Below are 18451 nucleotides of genomic sequence, written 5' to 3'. Positions count from 1 at the left end.
TAAGCAAATTATACGATAAGAACTTATCTGATCCGATTACATAAAAAAAACGACTATTTATAATAAAAAACAATTATTTTATATTAAAAAGTGACCAACTTTTAATATTAGATAGTAAGTTTTTAACTGATCGCTCTTTAACCTAAAATGATAGTAGTTATTTATCATAAAATGGTCACTTTAATACATCGGAACATACGACATTTCCCGCACAACTATTTTTGCATATTTAAGAATTATTACTTGTCTGTCACCTAACAACTCTCACCACTTTGTCACCATATATTTCCCCCTTGCCCTATCCTCACTAAAGGACCCCTTAGAATACTATATAGTGAAAAATGACACATTATCATGATAATATACATCCACATATACAAGAAGTGAGGAAGATAATGGTTGTACATAATTAGGCAACATAAAAGCTAAAAAAAAAAGTCTACTTTTATAAACTTGTTTGTATAAAAAGAAAGAAAAAGAATTATATATTTTTATATAATTTCTTATTTTTTTTATAGGAGTATATAAGAAGGTGAAAGTAGAGTTATTGTAAAAACTTGAATTGTGTGAAGAAAAATGGAGTCTATGTACATTGCTAGGCATCATAATCAGAAAGTTGGAGCAAATCAATGTTCTTCTGCTCTTACTAAGCGCATCAAAGCTCCTGTTGATCTTGTAATTCTCTTTTTTCTCTCTTTTTTGAGTTTATGTATTTGCTTACGATTACTGGGTAAAGTTGTGTACATCTGACTCGGTTTTGTAAAAACCTTATGCAAGTCAAATGGGAAACTAACATATGTGTAAGATAATCTTGTTTATGTCTAGTACTCCCTCTTATTCACTATATTCTTCCCCTTTACTTTTTACCCAAGAAATAAGGAAGCGAATTTGGACCACACAAAATACACTACCCCACGTGCCATTGAATTTGGACCACACAAATCACCCCAAAAAAGGAAATATGGAAGAAAATCTGAATAATCGAATAAAGAAATAATGAAGAAAGCCCTAAATAGGAGGGAGTATAAGTTTATTTTCATGCTTTATGTATTGTTGTGAATTGTGATCACGAGTTAAAGTTGTGTACATGTGACTCGATTTTATAAAAGCCTTATAGCATGATCTTGTAGCATTTAGCATATCAAGTTATTCATGATATAATGTTGATTTTTTGTTTATATATATATATGGGTGAGGAAATTTGTTTTAAAAAAGTATTGCATAGTTGATTCATTACAATTTTTTTTCTTAAATTAAAATTTGCCTAGCTAATCACTCAATTAATCTTCCCTTTAATTATTTATGATACTCCGTATGTTTTATAACTAAGAAGAATTAATTACAACATAAGAATCTGACCTCTAATTTACGGAGTGTATTAATTTGAGACATACGACTTTAAACGACTCAATATGAACCGGCTTGACTTGCTACTTGCTAGTACCTAAACCAAATATAAACCAAAGTCATGATTTTTCATAAAATAGCCTAGTAGAATACAGAGTACTTTGTATTTGTGCCTAACCGAGTCTCAGTAACATAGATTATTTAACCGTGTCTTACTTTTATTAAGGTATGGTCACTGGTTCGAAGATTCGATCAACCTCAAAAATACAAGCCATTTGTAAGTAGGTGCACTATGAGTGGAGACCTTAAGATTGGAAGTGTTAGAGAAGTGAATGTAAAATCAGGTCTTCCTGCTACAACTAGCACTGAAAGGCTTGAGCTTCTTGATGATGATGAGCACATCCTCGGCATCCGAATCGTCGATGGCGATCACAGATTAAGGGTATAGTTCCTCAACTCTCTCCATTAATTTACCAAGAACAATTTATTTTATTACACGTCAGTGGCAGACCCAGAATTTACCGAATTTCATTTTTTATTTTCATTTTTCACAAATAATGGGTCTAAATCTGCTGGGTTTGAAACTCGTCAGCATTAAATTTGCCCTAGCAGCTCATTTTACACTCGATTTTTTTTTTTTATAATTTTTTTAACCAATCAAGGCAAGGAAAACTTTATTTCAATTTATAATGTTAATTTTTGTGAATTTGAGATGTTTTTTTTTCCTACAAAGGTATGCATGAATTATGTGTAAAAACTTTAAATCACACCAATTATGGAATGTTATTCCTTAACGTAAGCAATGAAATATGATTCGTTCGTTCACTAGATAAAACAATTATACGTTCTCTATTGATAGTGATTTTAACGCGTACTTAAAACAAATTGATCCATCTATTCTTTTGTCATGTCAAATTAGTTGATAAGTCACTATCATTAGCTTAATTAGTCCGGTAGCGCCTCGGTATATTATAGAAAAATGATAAATACAGCCCTTATTTAAGGTGCCAAAAAAGGAATGAAAACCTTAAATCAAGCATTAATGACATCAATTTACGCGTAATTGTATTATAAATTTCTAATTTAATTCCATTTTGGAAGTAATTTAGTTCTTAAATACAGCCCTTAGGACAGGGCTGTATTTATCATTGTCGTAAATTATAAAGGCGATTTCCTTAAGCGTGGGCAAAGGGTTGGACGTATGTAATAATTTTCTCTTAAATAAAAGTCGAGATTTTAATTTGTTTTTCAACTGACCCTTTTTTCAAAAGTAGATGATAATTAATTCGCTAATTTATTGAATTGAAAAGGGTAGTATTGAAATTTGTCGAGAAGCACCCGAGCAAGTTGATCGGTTCCTCAATTAGTCCGGTAGGGCCTCGGTATATAAATTATAAAGGCGGTTGCCTCAAGCGTGGATGCAATAATTTTCTCTTCAATAAGAGTCTAGAATTTAATTTGTTTTTTTCAAGTGACCCTTATTCTTGAAAACGAGATGATAATTAATTCGCTACTTTATTGAATTGAAAGGGGTAGTTTTGAAATTTGTCGAGAAGCGCCCGAGTAAAGTTGATTGGTTCCTCAATTAAATGGTCCTCTACTTTAAAGGGAATAATTAAAGTGACATTTTACCTAGATAATCTTGCAAGTTTCAACTTTAATTACTTAAGAATAAGAAGCATATAAAAGAGAAAAATTGAGAGATTGCATCAAAAAAAGCTTCTTGGTCCACTTACTTAAATAGGAACCACAACACCCCACTAGTGGGTAAATGGACGGTGTGTAATGTAGTGCTAAATTTTTTAGGATATACATGTGATACAGTTTTTATATTGGATTCCTCTATGTTTTATATTCTATTTAATTACCCCATCTCCTTAATCCAATTTATATTTCTATCTCTTATTCCTATTTTAATTACTTATATGAAAATATAAGTTAAAATATCACAACAACAACAACAACAACAACAACAACAACAACATCAGAGCCTTAATCCCAAAATGATTTGGGGTCGGCTGACATGAATCATCCTTTCGAACCGTCCATGGGTGAACGCACGCCTCAAAATGCGAATAAAAAAGGGAAGATAAAAAACAAAAGGGAGAACGAAAATGTAATGGAAAGTCAAGGTGAACTTAGAGGTTTTAAAATCGAATTCCGTCTTTCTTTTATAAAAACTTAAAATTTAAATCGAGAGAAAAGATTAAAACGATTTTTAAAAACCGAAATAGAGTTAAAGATCCGGAATGAACCAGGTAAAATCTATAAGAAAGTGGTTGTTGAGAAAGTGTGTAATAAAGGAGAGAGAAATAAATTAATTAATTTCTTTAAATTAAATAAATAAATAAAAACACTAAAACTGTCAAAAAACATCAAATACTAAAAATCCACATGTATCCTTTCCCTCCATTGTGCCCTCTCCGTCACCATACTCTCCTCAAGCCCCAGAACTCTCATATCGTGTTCTATCACTCTCAACCATGTCTCTGTCTGCCTCTTCCTCTCGCCTCTAGGGACCTTTTTCTCGTTCTCCAAGTCTCCACCTCCCTAACCGGAGCGTCCATAGGTCTCCTTCTCACATGGCCAAACCATCTTAGTCGGTTTTCCATCATCTTGTCCTCTATTGGCGCCACTTTAACCTTTTCCCTAATCACCTCATTCCTTAACCGATCTTTCCTTGTATGTCCGCACATCCATAAGTTAAAATATCACAATTTAGATAAAATGTTGTTGCAATTTACATACATTCAACGGGACTAACATGTCAAATACATTTAATATAATTCTGATAAAATACGTTTGTATATTATCTGATATTTAAATCTAATATTTATCAAATATTCAAATCTCCAAATATGACTATTTATATTGTCACGGTATTGAACACTTAATCACGCTCAATTATATGTTCATGTATCTAATAATAGCGTCTGCTATTACAACCCGAACTAGTTGATTTGTATTACAAATGTCGATTAGTTCAGCTGAAAAAGTTTATTAACTAAAATAGATAGAGATCGAGTTGGGTAAAGGTAAATCACTTGGAATATAAAATATAAAATCAGTTTAATTACATAGCGTCATAACGTATCTTTGTGCTATGTGACATCTGATTGAATCTCGCGCACATTTTTAAATTTCGTAGAATTATTTAGGACCAGTTTAAATTACATAGCGTTAGCGTCATAGCGTATGTTTGTGCTATGTGATGTTTAATTAAATGTCCGTATAAATTTTAAAATTTCGATCTTGTAAAATTATTTAGGATCAGTTTAAATTACATAGCTATAAGGTCACAATATATTTTTGTACTATGTAATGTTTAATTAAATCTCGCATACATTTTTAAATTTCGATCTTGCAGAATTATTCATCGATAATCACAGTTCATCCGGACATAGTCGACGGGAAGATGGGGACACTGGTAATAGAGTCATTTGTCGTCGACGTGCCGGAAGGGAACACACAAGAGGAGACATGCTACTTTGTTCAAGCCTTAATCAATTGCAATCTCAAGTCTTTAGCTGATGTCTCTGAAAGAATGACCAAATAACACCAATATATCGTAAGCAAGATCGGAGTGATCGTTATAAGCTTGTGATGTGATTTTTCGACGTTGTTGGATCGTTGGAGCTTTTTGAGGAGATTAGTGTTGCTAGCAATTGTTGCATCCCAGGCTTCCATTATCCTGTTAATATGTCTATTATTAGGATTCTAAGAGTATATATCTTGCTGTTGCTGTTTTTATTAGTGTGCAATGCAACTAGTAGTGTTTCTCATGTGCATATGGTTGGGTGAATGGGTGATGTATATGTAAAGAGAACCTGATTCTGCTTGTGTTACTATCATAATATATAAACCCTGTAGTTCTATACTATTCGGTCCTCGCCATCACAAATTCTCATTTATGACGCGTCATCGGCCTATAACGTTGATCTGGTTAGGTCACTCAAATTTGGGAATTTTTTGCTAAAATTGGCGATTTTGACTAATTATTTAACGAAATGGGTCGACTTTGAAATTAATTACTCAAAATGGATCCACGCTGTTATGATAATTGAGCATAAAATCGACATGGGGGCTGGCGACTTGGCCTAAAGTCGTCATGCACCTTGGCGACTTGAATGGGCAGTGTTTGGGCCAATTTTGACGAAATAGCTGAGTATGTCTCAGATTCAAGTAGCCATGGGGGCTGGCGATTTGGCCTAAAGTAGCCATGGGGGCTGGCTACTTGGCTAAATTTTTTTTTTCCTGATTTGGGACTATGAAACTGGGAAGGGGAGGGGAGTCGCGGAAATATGTCTTCGAAGTAAGTCGCCAAGCGTCGTGGCGATTTGACCCTTGACCATAGCTTCGTAAATTCCAAGCCTACGTGGACCCATTTTCGATAATTATTTTGGAAATCGACCTATTCCGTTAAATAATTAGTGAAAGTCGCCCATTTTAAAAACGGATTCCAAATTTGGGTTAAATGCCAATTTGTAAACTCGAAAGTCGAAACCATGCATAGTAGTCTAAAATTTGTGACATGGTTTTATGATAAGACGGTTTTATAAGAGAGATTATCGTCGGAGATGCAAGGATTGAAATTTAGTGGGTTGTACTAGGTTACAGACTGACTAAAGTGTTGGCTGTGTAGTACAGACTACAGAGTATGTAGTGCATGTAGTAGATGCTACTATTACGACGTTTCCCAGAAATTATGAAACGTTCTTGTTACTCTAATTGTTAGCCACACAATCTTGCTGAATTCATGTGATCCATATCAACTGCTGTTCAATTTATTGGCCTACACATGGTGCATAATTGTATATTGTCTGACGTTTTTTAATGCAAAAGGAGCTTAAAATTTAACGAACCTAACCCAAATAACATTATACTCCAACTAAATTGGAAAACAAAATGCCAACCTGCAATATCGATTCTGGTAATATACTAATATCGATTCTGGATATCACACTCATGTAGTCTTATACAGTAGAGTGTAGATAATATATATGGTCTATTAAAAAGGAATATTCAGTTAGTGGGATTTGAACCAAGGGCGCTAGGTTGGAAACCACAATGTCTATTGCACACTTAATAAGATAACATTTACCAATTTTTTTAAAATTTGGGGTAGCAACCGCCACCCCTTGCTACTAGGTAGCTTCGCCTCTGGGTTTGAGTCACAATACTATTTGCTGGCACTCGACCATATTTTCGTTAAATTTAACCTTGTATTTTTTGACTTTAATTTACATTTACACAAGTAACACAACCAAAAGGTTTTAACTAATAATTTTTACAACTATCCATATTTAATACAACTTTTTCTCATACTTTACCTCCTCGGACCTCATCCATTGTTTTACAACAAAATGAGAGTAGGATTTTCGATTTTTGCTATAGCGGACTTGTTTGACCTTTATTTGACTTTTGCCTTTCTTACGGGCTATCAACGAAAGTTGAGCCAATTTTAAGCGGTATTATCACCATTTTCATTAACATTCTTAAAATCTCTCTCTAAAAAAACCTCCCACCTCTCTCTAAAAAAAAAAAAGAAAACCCTAAATCCCCTATTCTGTTTCCGCCGCCTCTCCTCACCATCCACCTTCTCCCTTCTCCCCTACCCATCGCCGGAGATGGGGTCTTTCCTTGACCCATCTCCGGTGATAAAATATCTCTCATCGTTGTTGCGGTCCCCGTTGGCTTGATTTCGCTCATCCCTTTCTTTGGATCGTTTGTCCGTCCTGTTTGTCCGGTGGGCTTCGCTGGTTTTTCGTGTGGTTGGTCTGAGGTCGGTCCGTTCCGTGTTCCTCTGTCCTGTTATCGAAGTGGCGCATGCTTTCCAGGGGTGTTCCCCCCTCCCTCGCCCCTTTCCCCACCCCTGGTTCTGGTTCCGGTGTCTTGAAGACCATCGGTCGTTGTTGTGTCTGGTCGAGGAGCATAGCTCTTCTTGGTGGTGCGTTTTTCTGTTCATGGTGGTGGATTTGGGACGATCTGGTGTTTCCCCTTCCCCTCACCCCCTCCCCCACCAGGTTGGTCCCTTTTCCGGTTTCCTGTTGATGGTCTGTTGTATTTCTGTCTGGTTTGCATGCCTGCCGATGGTCCTGGGGGGGTTCGCTTGGAATTTGGAGTCTCAGTGGTTTCGTGTTTGTTGGGTGTGTCGTGTATGTCGTGGATGGTCTGATGGGCCCGTCTGTTTTTGGTTGGAGTGAGATTTTGTTTGCTGGGGTCTTTTCTTTCTGTATGAGGGGTGTTGGGTAGGATGGTTTTTGGGTCTTCGATGGTGGTGTTGGTTGGGGTCGGAGGTGGTGGTCTCCTAGTCCTTTAAATGGTGTTTCCTTTATTTTTTTCTGTCTTGTTTTTATCTCCTAATAACCTCCTCCTATAGGAGCCTTGCTCGTCTCTTTAGTGGTAAGTCAAGTCCATGTTACGGTGTTGGTGTTGAGGTGCTTCTGTCTCTGAGGGTTCGTGTCTCACATTGCATGTTGGATTTCTCGGTACGTCTGTCCTACGATCAATGGGTGCGATCTCTAAGGTGTAGGAGATTTATCTCCGTCGAGGGCAAATTTCGTCTTGCCTCTCATCTTTTCTTTCTACGGTCTTTTCACAAAAGCGTAAGTACATCTTGTTATCGTCAATCCGGCGTCAGTATGTATCGACGATATTTGGAGGTCTTCTATGTTAATGATGATGATACCAGCGTTCGTGACCAAGATGTCGTCCCGTGCCATTCTACCATCGTTTATCTTGCTTATCTTAATATCGCATCTTTTCTTTTATATAAATGTTATGTAATCTCGATGTAGGGCTTTGTAGTGCTAGATCTGGTTGTTAAGTGTCTGGTGCTACCTAGTCGAGTAGCTTACTCTGTATTATTTACAATAATGTAAGTTATTCAACCTTTTGTCAAAAAAAAAAAAAAAAAATTAAGCGGTATTTGAGCGATGGAGGTTTACCACTTGACTTGAGTTATTAACTAATTGGAGTCAAATCCTTAGGGTCTGTTTGGATAGGAGGATTTGGAGGGAAAGAGAGGGGAGAGAAAGGAAGGGATGATAAATCCTTTGTTTGGTTAGCAAAATGGTGGTGGAGGGATTTTGAGGGGAGGGAAAATGAATCCCTCCACTTCCCCCCTCCAAGCCAAATTATTTCCTCTCCAACAAAGGCAAGATTTGGAGGAAAAATGACCTCCTCCATTCTCCCTCCCCTTCCCTTCCACCCCTTTCTCTTCCCTCCTTCTCTCCCCCCCTCCCCTTCCCTCCACTTTTGCTATCCAAACACACCCTTAGACTCTGGGTTCTCATCCAAAAGAAGGGGGGGGCGGGGGGGGGGGAGTATTAGTGCTGAAACAAATTTTCCAAAACATTGTTATTAGAATCATTATTCAATCATACCGTTCGATGATCTAAAATAGTTTGATCAACCCCGGTCATACTCTTATATTCATAGTTGTAAAATCGTACGATTATGTTCATTCGTAATTTTCTACAGGTACGATCATAATAGGATCTTATGATTCGATCCATCATTAAAAAATACATATATATATTAGTATTAGGTAAAAACATTGTAAAGCCGAATATCCGTGTAAGATGTAGAAACACGTTTATATAGTGATGATCAAAATATTAATTATCAATATTTTATTAAATAAGTGTTTTTTCTTTCAAATTTGTTATTACCAAATAAAAAACTATTGTAGTACGTTTATAAAATCTTACAATCCTACGATTAACCGATTTATTGATCAATGTAGAGCCTGAATCCTAATAATATCGCTCTATAGAAAAAATAACACTAATTCTCATAGCAACAATTCTTATATAAAACCGTTTTACATAAGCATTATTATAAAAGCAGACGATTATTTACCTAAAAACACTTCATTAATATAACTTCTATCAATCATCAATAAGATCATTAAGATATTTCGTTATATAATTTATAAAGTATAATAATGTGATATATTATAAAATCATTTTAAAGAAAACGGTTCGTGAAAAGACCATCTCGAGTCTCGGGACTCTCAAGTCTCAAAACAAAAAGAAAGAAAAACTCCACGGAAATGAAAAAACTCCATCGAGTTTAATTTGAAATTAAAAAAAAATCCCTCTTTCAGTCTCTCTCATACTCAATCGATTTTCTAGGGTTTTTCTCGATCTTTTTCGCGAATTCTATCTTCATCATTTCCAGGTTAGTTCTTCATAATCCTGAATTTATCTCTTCGTTAGCTTATACGAATTGCGTCTTTATTTGTTTAATTTATGTTTATGTGACTAATCAATTAATTTTATAGTGTTGTTGTAAATTTATCTACATTTCTGGTAATATTTTATCATGATTATGCTGGATTTAGGTACCGTAATCGCGTTAGAGACCTGTTTATATTATTGCTGGATATGATTGTGTATTAAATTAGGGTTTTGAAGCTGTTGATTGCGTTTAATTGATTAAAAGTAGTAGCAATTGTGTTTGATTTACGATTTCTTTGACGGACGATATAGCTGCTTGTCGTTTGTAGTTGTCAAGGTTTTGTCACGATTATTGCAGAATTTGGGGTGTTATTAATGCTCATCGAATTGCCTTTTCGAGTTAATTTTCCTTCCAACATTCCATCATGGTGTGGAGCATCTAATTTGTCATGTCCGATACAGACACGTTTAAACGATTGTAGAAGGTTGGCTCTTACAGCTATCTTATGTTGGATTGCTGATATTAAGCATTCTATTGTTGAACTGTCGTTTTCGGATGCACCATTTGAGTTTGATGTTAGTTCAACATAAGTGGTGCAAAGCATTTCAGCTGTCATTTTAGATAAGTTGGACTGCAATATTGGAGGTCTGCTTTTATGGCTATTTCAGGGTTTTGTATGGTTATTGTTTCACATACGAGGAGGAATTCCTGAAATTTGATTGTGCTATGGTGATTATATTTGATTTTGAGGTGATCAAACCTAATAGTAACCCAGGTTTTGCGGTGTTGTGATAGTGATTGAGTGAACTACATCAAAAGATGGCCGATCGCAAGATCATAGAGCTAGAGCAAGGATGGGAATTCATGGAGAAGGGGATCACAAAGTTGAAGAGAATTTTGGAAGGATTGCCTGAGCCGCCCTTCAGTTCCGAGGACTACATGATGCTTTATACGTATGTGCCTTGTGTTATTGGGATATTTGGTTCTGATGATTTTGGTTACTTTGCCACACATTACTGACTCTTTTTTACTCTATCAGGACTATCTATAACATGTGTACTCAGAAACCCCCACATGATTATTCGCAACAGCTGTATGACAATTACAAACAGGCATTTGTGGATTACTTGAAAGAAACGGTGAGAATAATATTCTTCTACTGTTTTGCTGATAGCATGCGTTAATTTGTTCTACCTTAAATGTTTAAATACATTGGGATGTTCCTATATGTCTTTTCATGGTATGGATCTATTTATTTAATATGGAAGGTGTGGGTTTGCCTAGCTCTTACAGTAAGAACTGCTCATGCACAATTGTAGAAAGCTACACGGAACTTTTACTCCGTATTTCATTTGATTGTGTCTCCCTAGTTTTGATGTCTGTTGCATTTATAATTTTTTTTCTTTATGGGAATTATCTCTGTAGCTGCCCTTTGCCATATGCGCTGATCACTGATTCACTGCGCTTGTTTGACCGGAACATCATTTTAACATGGAGAACTTCTATCTCTTCCAAAGAAAATCATGAATAAACTAATATATTAGTTATGTTTTACTTATTTTCTTCCATGCTAGTTCGCGGGTCTATGTGATAGTTATCTTCCTTGTTGCTCAGTTTTTTTTTTTTGACTTGTGAGCATCTCTTCCATGTCGACTTATTGCGCTTGTCTCACTGTTCTATTCTTGTGCCCTTTAGGTTTTGCCTTCGTTGAGGGAGAAGCATGATGAGTTTATGTTGAGGGAACTTGTGAACAGATGGTCAAATCATAAAGTGATGGTTAGATGGCTGTCTCGTTTCTTTCATTATCTTGATCGCTATTTCATTGCTCGAAGATCTTTTCCTTCATTGAATGAAGTTGGATACACTTGCTTCCGTGAACTGGTACGTGGAGTAGACATTACTTTTTATCGAAAAAATAACCGTTTAGTTCTGATTATGTTTCCTTTTTTCCCCTAGTTTAGTGCATTTGTTCCCAAGCTGAAAATGGTTATTTATTTTATTATTTATGTTACAGGTTTATCAAGAAATATCAGGCAAAGCCAAGGATGCCGTTATAGCTTTGGTATGTTTTGAGCTTGATTATTTTGTTGTGTTTCTTTGTTTCTTAGTACCACATATCTACGTTGGTATTTTGACCCTGTATTCCTGGTCTAGATTGATGTCGAAAGAGAGGGCGGTCAAATTGACAGAGCACTGTTGAAGAATGTACTGGATATATACGTTGATATTGGAATGGGACCAATGGAATACTATGACAATGATTTTGAGGCGCCTATGCTTGAAGATACTGCTGCTTATTATTCGAGAAAAGCCTCATGCTGGATTCTGGAGGACTCGTGTCCAGAGTATATGCTGAAGGCAAGTCCTACAATTATTTCTTAGCATCATTCTGATTTTTGAGTGTTTCAAGTTATGCCTTAATCTCTTTATGGTCATGCAGTCTGAGGAATGTCTCAAGAAGGAAAAGGATAGGGTTGACCATTACTTACATTCTAACAGTGAGCAAAAGCTTTTGGAGGTGAGTTCTAATTAAGCAGGTTCTCATTGTTTGTTGGTTCTTAGACTGTATTGCGATTTGTTTCTCCTTTTGTATGTCTATAGAAAATGCCCCTACTTTTTCTACAGTAGGATATGGCTGCATATATTTACCTAATCCCCTTTCATTTCTTCATAAGTTGGAGCTTTCTAGGCATTGGGATAATGCTGTAAATTTTCGTTTGTTCTGCCCTCAAGTTCTCTTAGTGTTGCGTCTTTTCTGTTTTTACTTGCTTTTGGGGGCTTCATTGGTGACTCCTTATTTTGGTATGCAGAAAGTGCAAAACGAGCTGTTATTGGTGTTTGAAAACCAGTTGCTGGAGAAGGAGAATTCTGGATGCCGTGCACTACTCAAAGATGACAAGGTACTCGACTTTGTTTTTTTGTTATAAAGTTATACTTCTCTGTTTCTAGAGCGAGAGTTGAAATTAATTTGTTTCCTGATAAATGTGTTTAGGTGGGTGATCTTTCTAGGATGTATAGACTTTACAGTAAAGTTCCCAAGGGGCTGGAGCCCATTGGTAGTATCTTCAAGCAGGTATGTTGAGTATTATTTATTTCATTCTGCAATTGTTGATTTCCTGGCATGGGTTTTCTGATAGGAAAGTGTGTCTTCCTTGCAGCATATTACCGACGAAGGAACAACTTTAGTGCAGCAAGCCGAGGATGCTGCACTGAGCAAGGTGGGGATTTCACAACTATAATTCACATCTTGCTTTTGATTTTACAATATGGCTACCTTTTAGGCTTTTATAGAAGATACAATTATGATTTCAACTCATTTTGATGCACCTTTGCAGGCTGAAAATAGTGGAAGTTCACATGAGCAGGCAAGTCACCTACATAGTGATGTTGTGGTTGACCTTGCATGGATTTGTTTGTGCTGACATTTGTTTGTTCATCAGGTTTTCATTAGAAAAGTGATTGAGTTGCACGACAAGTTCATGGCTTATGTGACTGATTCTTTTCAAAGCCATACCATCTTTCATAAGGTACTTTTATAAGGACTTTGCAAACCTTTCTAATTGTTGCTCATTTTTTTTGTCTGACATTCGCCATGCTGTGATACGATTGTAGGCTCTGAAAGAAGCTTTTGAGGTGTTTTTGAATAAGGGCGTTGCTGGTAGTTCTAGTGCTGAGCTGCTGGCAACATTTTGCGACAATATTCTCAAGAAAGGTGGTAGTGAGAAACTAAGTGATGAAGCCATTGAGGATTCTCTTGAGAAGGTAGACTGCTGTTTTCTTTGTCCTTTGTATGTATCTAAGTGATCATCACTGAAAATGGTTGTGATTTTTATAGGTGGTTAAGCTTCTGGCTTATGTGAGTGATAAAGATTTATTTGCGGAGTTCTACAGGTGAGCTATTTATTTTTGTGTTGCTGTGCTTCTAAAATTATTGTTCTTTTTACTGGAAAGAATTCATTTTGTTTCATGTATTTATTTGCAATAGAAAGAAGCTCTCTCGACGGCTTCTTTTTGACAAGAGTGCTAATGACGATCACGAGAGAAGTATTCTGACCAAGTTAAAGCAGCAGTGCGGTGGACAGTTTACATCAAAAATGGAGGGCATGGTGAGTTACCCCCTGGTTTCTTCTTTTCCTGGAGGCAACAAATATGGTCCGGACTTTATCAACCTCTTCGCTTTCTTTTGTGCAGGTTACAGATTTGACATTGGCAAGGGAGAATCAAACTAGTTTTGAGGAATATTTGGGACAGAACTCAGATGCTAATCCTGGTCTTGATTTGACTGTGACTGTTCTTACTACTGGGTTCTGGCCAAGTTATAAGTCCTCTGATCTTAACCTTCCTGATGAGATGGTAATATGGATTTATGAATATTTTAACTTACAGTTCCTTGATGAATTTTATTGTTATTAGGTAACGGAACTTGTGTTAAAACACTTGAGCCTTTTTTTTTCCAGGTGAAGTGTGTCGAAGTATTTAAGCAATTTTATCAAACAAAAACCAAACACAGGAAGCTTACTTGGGTTTACTCATTGGGAAGCTGTAACATTAGCGGGAAGTTTGGTCAGAAAACAATTGAGTTAGTTGTTGGAACTTATCAGGTAATTCTTATAAATGTCTTATTATTGTGGTTCTCTGCTTAATGATATAACTCATCAGGTTATTGTACTTTTCTCAGGCTGCTGCTCTGATGCTTTTTAACACGTCGGATCGACTGAGTTACACAGAAATTGCTGCTCAACTGAATCTGGGAGATGAAGATTTGGTTAGAGTGCTCCAGTCCTTGGCTTGTGCAAAGTACAAGATTCTTATCAAGGAGCCGAGCTCAAGGACTGTGTCTACCACTGACTACTTTTCTTTCAATTCAAGCTTTACCGACAGAATGAGGAGGATAAGGGTACGGATGTCAAACATTTTTTTTTTAATTTTTTATTCACTTGTTTCTGTCATCAGTAAGTTGGTAGGTTGTGTATAATGATTTGTTAATTTGTGCTTGCTTATTGTTTCATATAGATTCCTCTTCCGCCAGTGGATGAGAGGAAGAAGGTTGTTGAGGATGTTGATAAAGATCGGCGATATGCCATTGATGCTTCTATAGTTCGTATAATGAAAAGTCGGAAGGTGCTTGGGTATCAGCAATTGATCACCGAGTGCGTCGAACAACTAAATCGCATGTTCAAGGTACGGTGTCTATTCTTTGGAATTTAAATGTTAAGACCTGATAGGCTAGTGCAAGTTCGAACAGATATTTGCTTGTGGAAAGGATTTATTATCCGATATGAAGAAACTGGATCAGATGTGAAGATGTTTGTGGTTACAGGGGTCTATTAGGATATTGAGAATTTGAGATGGTTTTCTAATATATACATCAGGGGTTTAAGCATTGTTAAAAGGGGTGATAGGGGTCAAGTCAAAAGGGATGATTATTACCCTTAGCATTGTTTCTTGACTACTGATCCGTGCGGCAAAATGTTTTGCTACCCTTCCCTTGGTGCAAAATTACTACTTATAGTGGGGCGAGGACTCTAGGTGTCTAAGCGCTTAGCTTGTATCAGGGTCACCTGCATTTTGGTTATTGCTCTTCATGTAAAGAATGGAAGTCCGCAACTGATTATTTATCGAAAGGTTACTGTGGTTTGGAGTTGTTGGGTACAAGGTACAACCTGGCATTAGCCATTAGGGTTTAATTTTGGTACAGTTAGAGACGTGAAGAAGAGAGGGAGGGAGGGGGTTGAAAATATGGGTGTTTATGTGTTAAGACTGATTTTATATTGAGTTGTGGTGCCTCACTCCTTTCCCAGCTCCCCTCCACTTCCCGCCAAGGGTCCCAACTCCCAACACAACTTATCAACCGTTTGAGAAGATTGTCCTCCCTTTCGCTTCAGATTAACCGTGCCTTTTTTTTTAAAGTAAAATGGCCTGCCGTCAGTAGTACTGTATGCACCCATGTCGGTCACTTGCAGCAGAGTCTGACCAACATAGGGATAGTATCCATTTAATGGTCTTTTCTCTTTGCCTGGATTTGCTTACCTTTAAGCAAACAGGACTTTTGATGACGAAAATAGCAAAGTTGTTTTCTACGGTTTCATCCTTGGCTTCCATTAACTCCTTTTATGTACTCCTATATGATGTGCAGCCTGATTTCAAGGCGATTAAGAAGAGGATTGAAGATCTGATAACCAGGGACTACATCGAAAGAGACAAGGAGAACCCTCAGCTTTTCCGATACTTGGCTTGATCTGTTGATCCTTTGCTATGACGTGATAACGTTTTCGGGGCACATGTATTAAGGTCATGATAATCATTTTGGGCCACATGTATTAAGATCATGATCATGGTTCCAGAAGTAGATTCGTGTATAGTAAATATGTTTTCATTGAGCTGGTAAAATTCTTAGATCAAATTTTGCAATTATCGTATCACTTCCAATTCCATAGAGTTTGGTTGATCGAAAAATGCTGAGCTTTAACTGTACCACATTGTGCTTCAAACATGCTCCATATAAAATGTATCTCGATTCCTGATGTGGCGATGCCTACAGTGTAGTAATTAGTCATTTTACAAATTACAATTCATGTTTTTTGATATTTGTATACTTTAGGTGATCCTCATAACAAAATCCGATCTCCATGATGATGAGATGGACTCGAGGCTGTTGGGTACAAAAACCTGTGATTAACTGTAGGGTTGTTAATGAGACGAGACAGCTCGCGAGTAACTCGAGTTCGGTTCGGTCAAAACTCGGCTAGGGCTCGGCTCGAGAGTTTAACGAGTCAAGCCGAGCAAACGTTGGCTCGGTTCGAAAAGCTCGTGAGCGGCTTGAACTTGTGTAATTATATGAGATATTACTCATACTTTATAAAAATATTTTGTCATGATTATACATTTGTATCACACATAAAAAAAATGTCTAATTGATTTTTCAATATTTGTATATAAAACATTCATTTTTCAATGTCTAATTTAAAGAAATTAATTTATTTATTTTTCTCTCCTTTATTACACACTTTTTCAACAACTACTTTCTTATAGATTTTACCTGGTTCATTCCGGATCCTTAACTCTATTTCGGTTTTTAAAAAAATCGTTTTAATCTTCTCTCGATTTAAATTTTAAGTTTTTATAAAAGAAAGACGGAATTTGATTTTAAAACCCCTAAGTTTACCTTGACTTTCCATTACATTTTCGTTCCCCCTTTTTGTTTTTCATCTTCCCTTTTTTATTCGCATTTTGAGGCGTACGTTCACCCATGGACGGTTCGAAAGGATGATTCATGTCAGCCGACCCCAAATCATTTTGGGATTAAGGCTCTGATGTTGTTGTTGTTGTTGTTGTATATAAAACATTCGAGCCTTGTTATTGAACATATCGAGAGAGAAAAAACGACAATTCAAAAATTATATAAGGTTCGAGTTGAGCTCGAGTTTGGCTCGAGCTCGCATTAAAACTCGCAAGCTTGATAACGAGCACAATTTTTTCAAGCTCGGGTAAGCTCGAGATCGGCTCGAACTCGAGTTTTACTTTATGAGCACAAGCCGAGTAAGGCCAAGCTCGGACTCGGCTCGGCTCGTTAACACCCCTACTTAACTGGTTATGTGAAGCACAAATTTTCATTATAGACGGGAGATACCCATCTATAGTTATAGACGGGTCAAATATCCACCCACTTTAAGCATAAGACAAGCAACAAGTTGCATGGTGGGGTCCAAAAATATCACCACTTTAAGCATATTTGACCCGTATAATGACACTAATTGTATGTTGAGATTATTAATCGCGAGTACAGCAATGACTTGTTCCATACCCAAACGTCCTCATATATCTCAAGTTTCGCCTGGTTGGAGTATTCTAATACGGAGTAGTTTGTTATATGGTACTAGGGATGTTGTCAATATCGGCTATAATCAATCACGTATTCACGTTAGATAAAACTGATCCTCTTTAAAGCCTTGCAAGATCCAAATGCCCCCTTATGATATCAATTACAATCTATTAGGTCGGATAAAATTGATTTTGTTAATTGATTGGAGGCTCAGGAAAGAAACTACCCGTAGAGAGAGAAAGTTAATTTCCCCCAAATCAAAAACCCCCAAATTATAACCTAACCTGATCCACCGCGTACGGCCACCAACCCACACTCTCGCTCCTCTGCCGACCGGCCATCCGCCGGAGATGGGGCGGTGTCTTTGCTCATCTCCGGCGGAATGATTCCCCCACAATCGTTTTTCTCTACCCCGACTGCGGTTCACCTTGGTGTGCGATGTGCGGTCCATCCTTGTCTCAACTCGTCTGTCGTTATTGTGGCTTTAGCGCAATCTTTTCTTGCATCACGAACTCCAGCATTCAAGGCGTATCCCTCAGTTATTCTTCTACAGTCACCCGTCGGTCTGAACTTTCAATTTATTGAAACGGATTTCGCACCTGTTTCTTCGGGCTTGTTGTTGTCAAGCTTGAAGTGGTGGAGCTTGTTGTTGTTGCTTTTCGCCAGTTCCGCTGTTACGACCTTCCTTCTTCATCAATAATGTTTTTCGTTCTCTGTGTATGTGTTTGGTACGAGTGGTCATGGGAAGGTTTGGTGTGCGTGACTGGTGTGTGTTGCGTTATGATCGTCCGATGGGTTTTCGGACTTCCATGGCTTGGGTGTTCATGGATGGCGTGTGACGTAATTTTGGTTGTTTTCTTTTTAGTAAAATGTGATGGTTTTGACCGTCTGTTGGGTCTGCCTCTTATGCCCCATCTGTGTCGGACTTCCGTCCCTTCGTACCCTTGTCCTGTCACCGTAAACCGTATGTGCAACCTAGGGGTGATCCCCCCATTCCCCCCACCCCTGGTATGGCCTGTCTTTTCTTGTTTTCTTGAGTCTCTAGAGTTTTGTCTTTATCAGCCCTTTGTTCGGCCTTGTTGCTTATATGGCGGTGGT

At 37.2% G+C, this 18451-nt stretch overlaps 2 protein-coding genes across 3 annotated transcripts; both read left to right on the top strand.

The window, feature by feature from the left end:
• Positions 1-289: 289 nt before the first annotated feature.
• Positions 290-5227, top strand: LOC141586157 (abscisic acid receptor PYL9-like). Of its 2 annotated transcripts, XM_074407288.1 has the most exons (4): positions 290-425; positions 519-675; positions 1574-1789; positions 4715-5227. In XM_074407288.1, exons 2-4 carry the CDS (start codon positions 577-579, stop codon positions 4901-4903), a joined length of 504 nt encoding a protein of 167 aa, XP_074263389.1. In that variant the 5' UTR covers positions 290-425; positions 519-576; the 3' UTR covers positions 4904-5227. The 2 variants fall into 2 exon arrangements, with proteins under 2 accessions (XP_074263389.1, XP_074263388.1); XM_074407287.1 differs by having other exon boundaries at positions 290-675.
• Positions 5228-9320: 4093 nt separating this feature from the next.
• Positions 9321-16055, top strand: LOC141586156 (cullin-1-like). Its single transcript, XM_074407286.1, has 20 exons — positions 9321-9531; positions 10327-10484; positions 10571-10670; positions 11227-11412; positions 11546-11593; positions 11686-11889; positions 11972-12049; positions 12342-12431; positions 12524-12604; positions 12690-12749; positions 12867-12896; positions 12972-13058; positions 13144-13293; positions 13367-13422; positions 13517-13637; positions 13723-13884; positions 13989-14132; positions 14210-14428; positions 14545-14712; positions 15668-16055. The coding sequence occupies exons 2-20, from the start codon at positions 10351-10353 to the stop codon at positions 15767-15769; spliced, it is 2220 nt and encodes a 739-aa protein (XP_074263387.1). The 5' UTR covers positions 9321-9531; positions 10327-10350; the 3' UTR covers positions 15770-16055.
• Positions 16056-18451: the final 2396 nt, after the last annotated feature.

Source organism: Silene latifolia, chromosome 6 (genome assembly GCF_048544455.1).
Source record: "Silene latifolia isolate original U9 population chromosome 6, ASM4854445v1, whole genome shotgun sequence".
Classification (NCBI taxonomy): Eukaryota; Viridiplantae; Streptophyta; class Magnoliopsida; order Caryophyllales; family Caryophyllaceae; genus Silene; species Silene latifolia.
This window is presented reverse-complemented; position numbering and strand designations above follow the sequence as displayed.

Coding starts and splice junctions, on each gene's coding strand:
- LOC141586156 (XM_074407286.1), top strand. CDS start 10,351: ATGGCCGATCGCAAGATCATAGAGCTAGAGCAAGGATGGGAATTCATG. Junction 12,050..12,341: donor GTGAGCAAAAGCTTTTGGAG/GTGAGTTCTAAT, acceptor TTTGGTATGCAG/AAAGTGCAAAACGAGCTGTT. Junction 12,897..12,971: donor GTGGAAGTTCACATGAGCAG/GCAAGTCACCTA, acceptor TTTGTTCATCAG/GTTTTCATTAGAAAAGTGAT.
- LOC141586157 (XM_074407288.1), top strand. CDS start 577: ATGGAGTCTATGTACATTGCTAGGCATCATAATCAGAAAGTTGGAGCA. Junction 676..1,573: donor TCAAAGCTCCTGTTGATCTT/GTAATTCTCTTT, acceptor ACTTTTATTAAG/GTATGGTCACTGGTTCGAAG. Junction 1,790..4,714: donor ATGGCGATCACAGATTAAGG/GTATAGTTCCTC, acceptor TCGATCTTGCAG/AATTATTCATCGATAATCAC.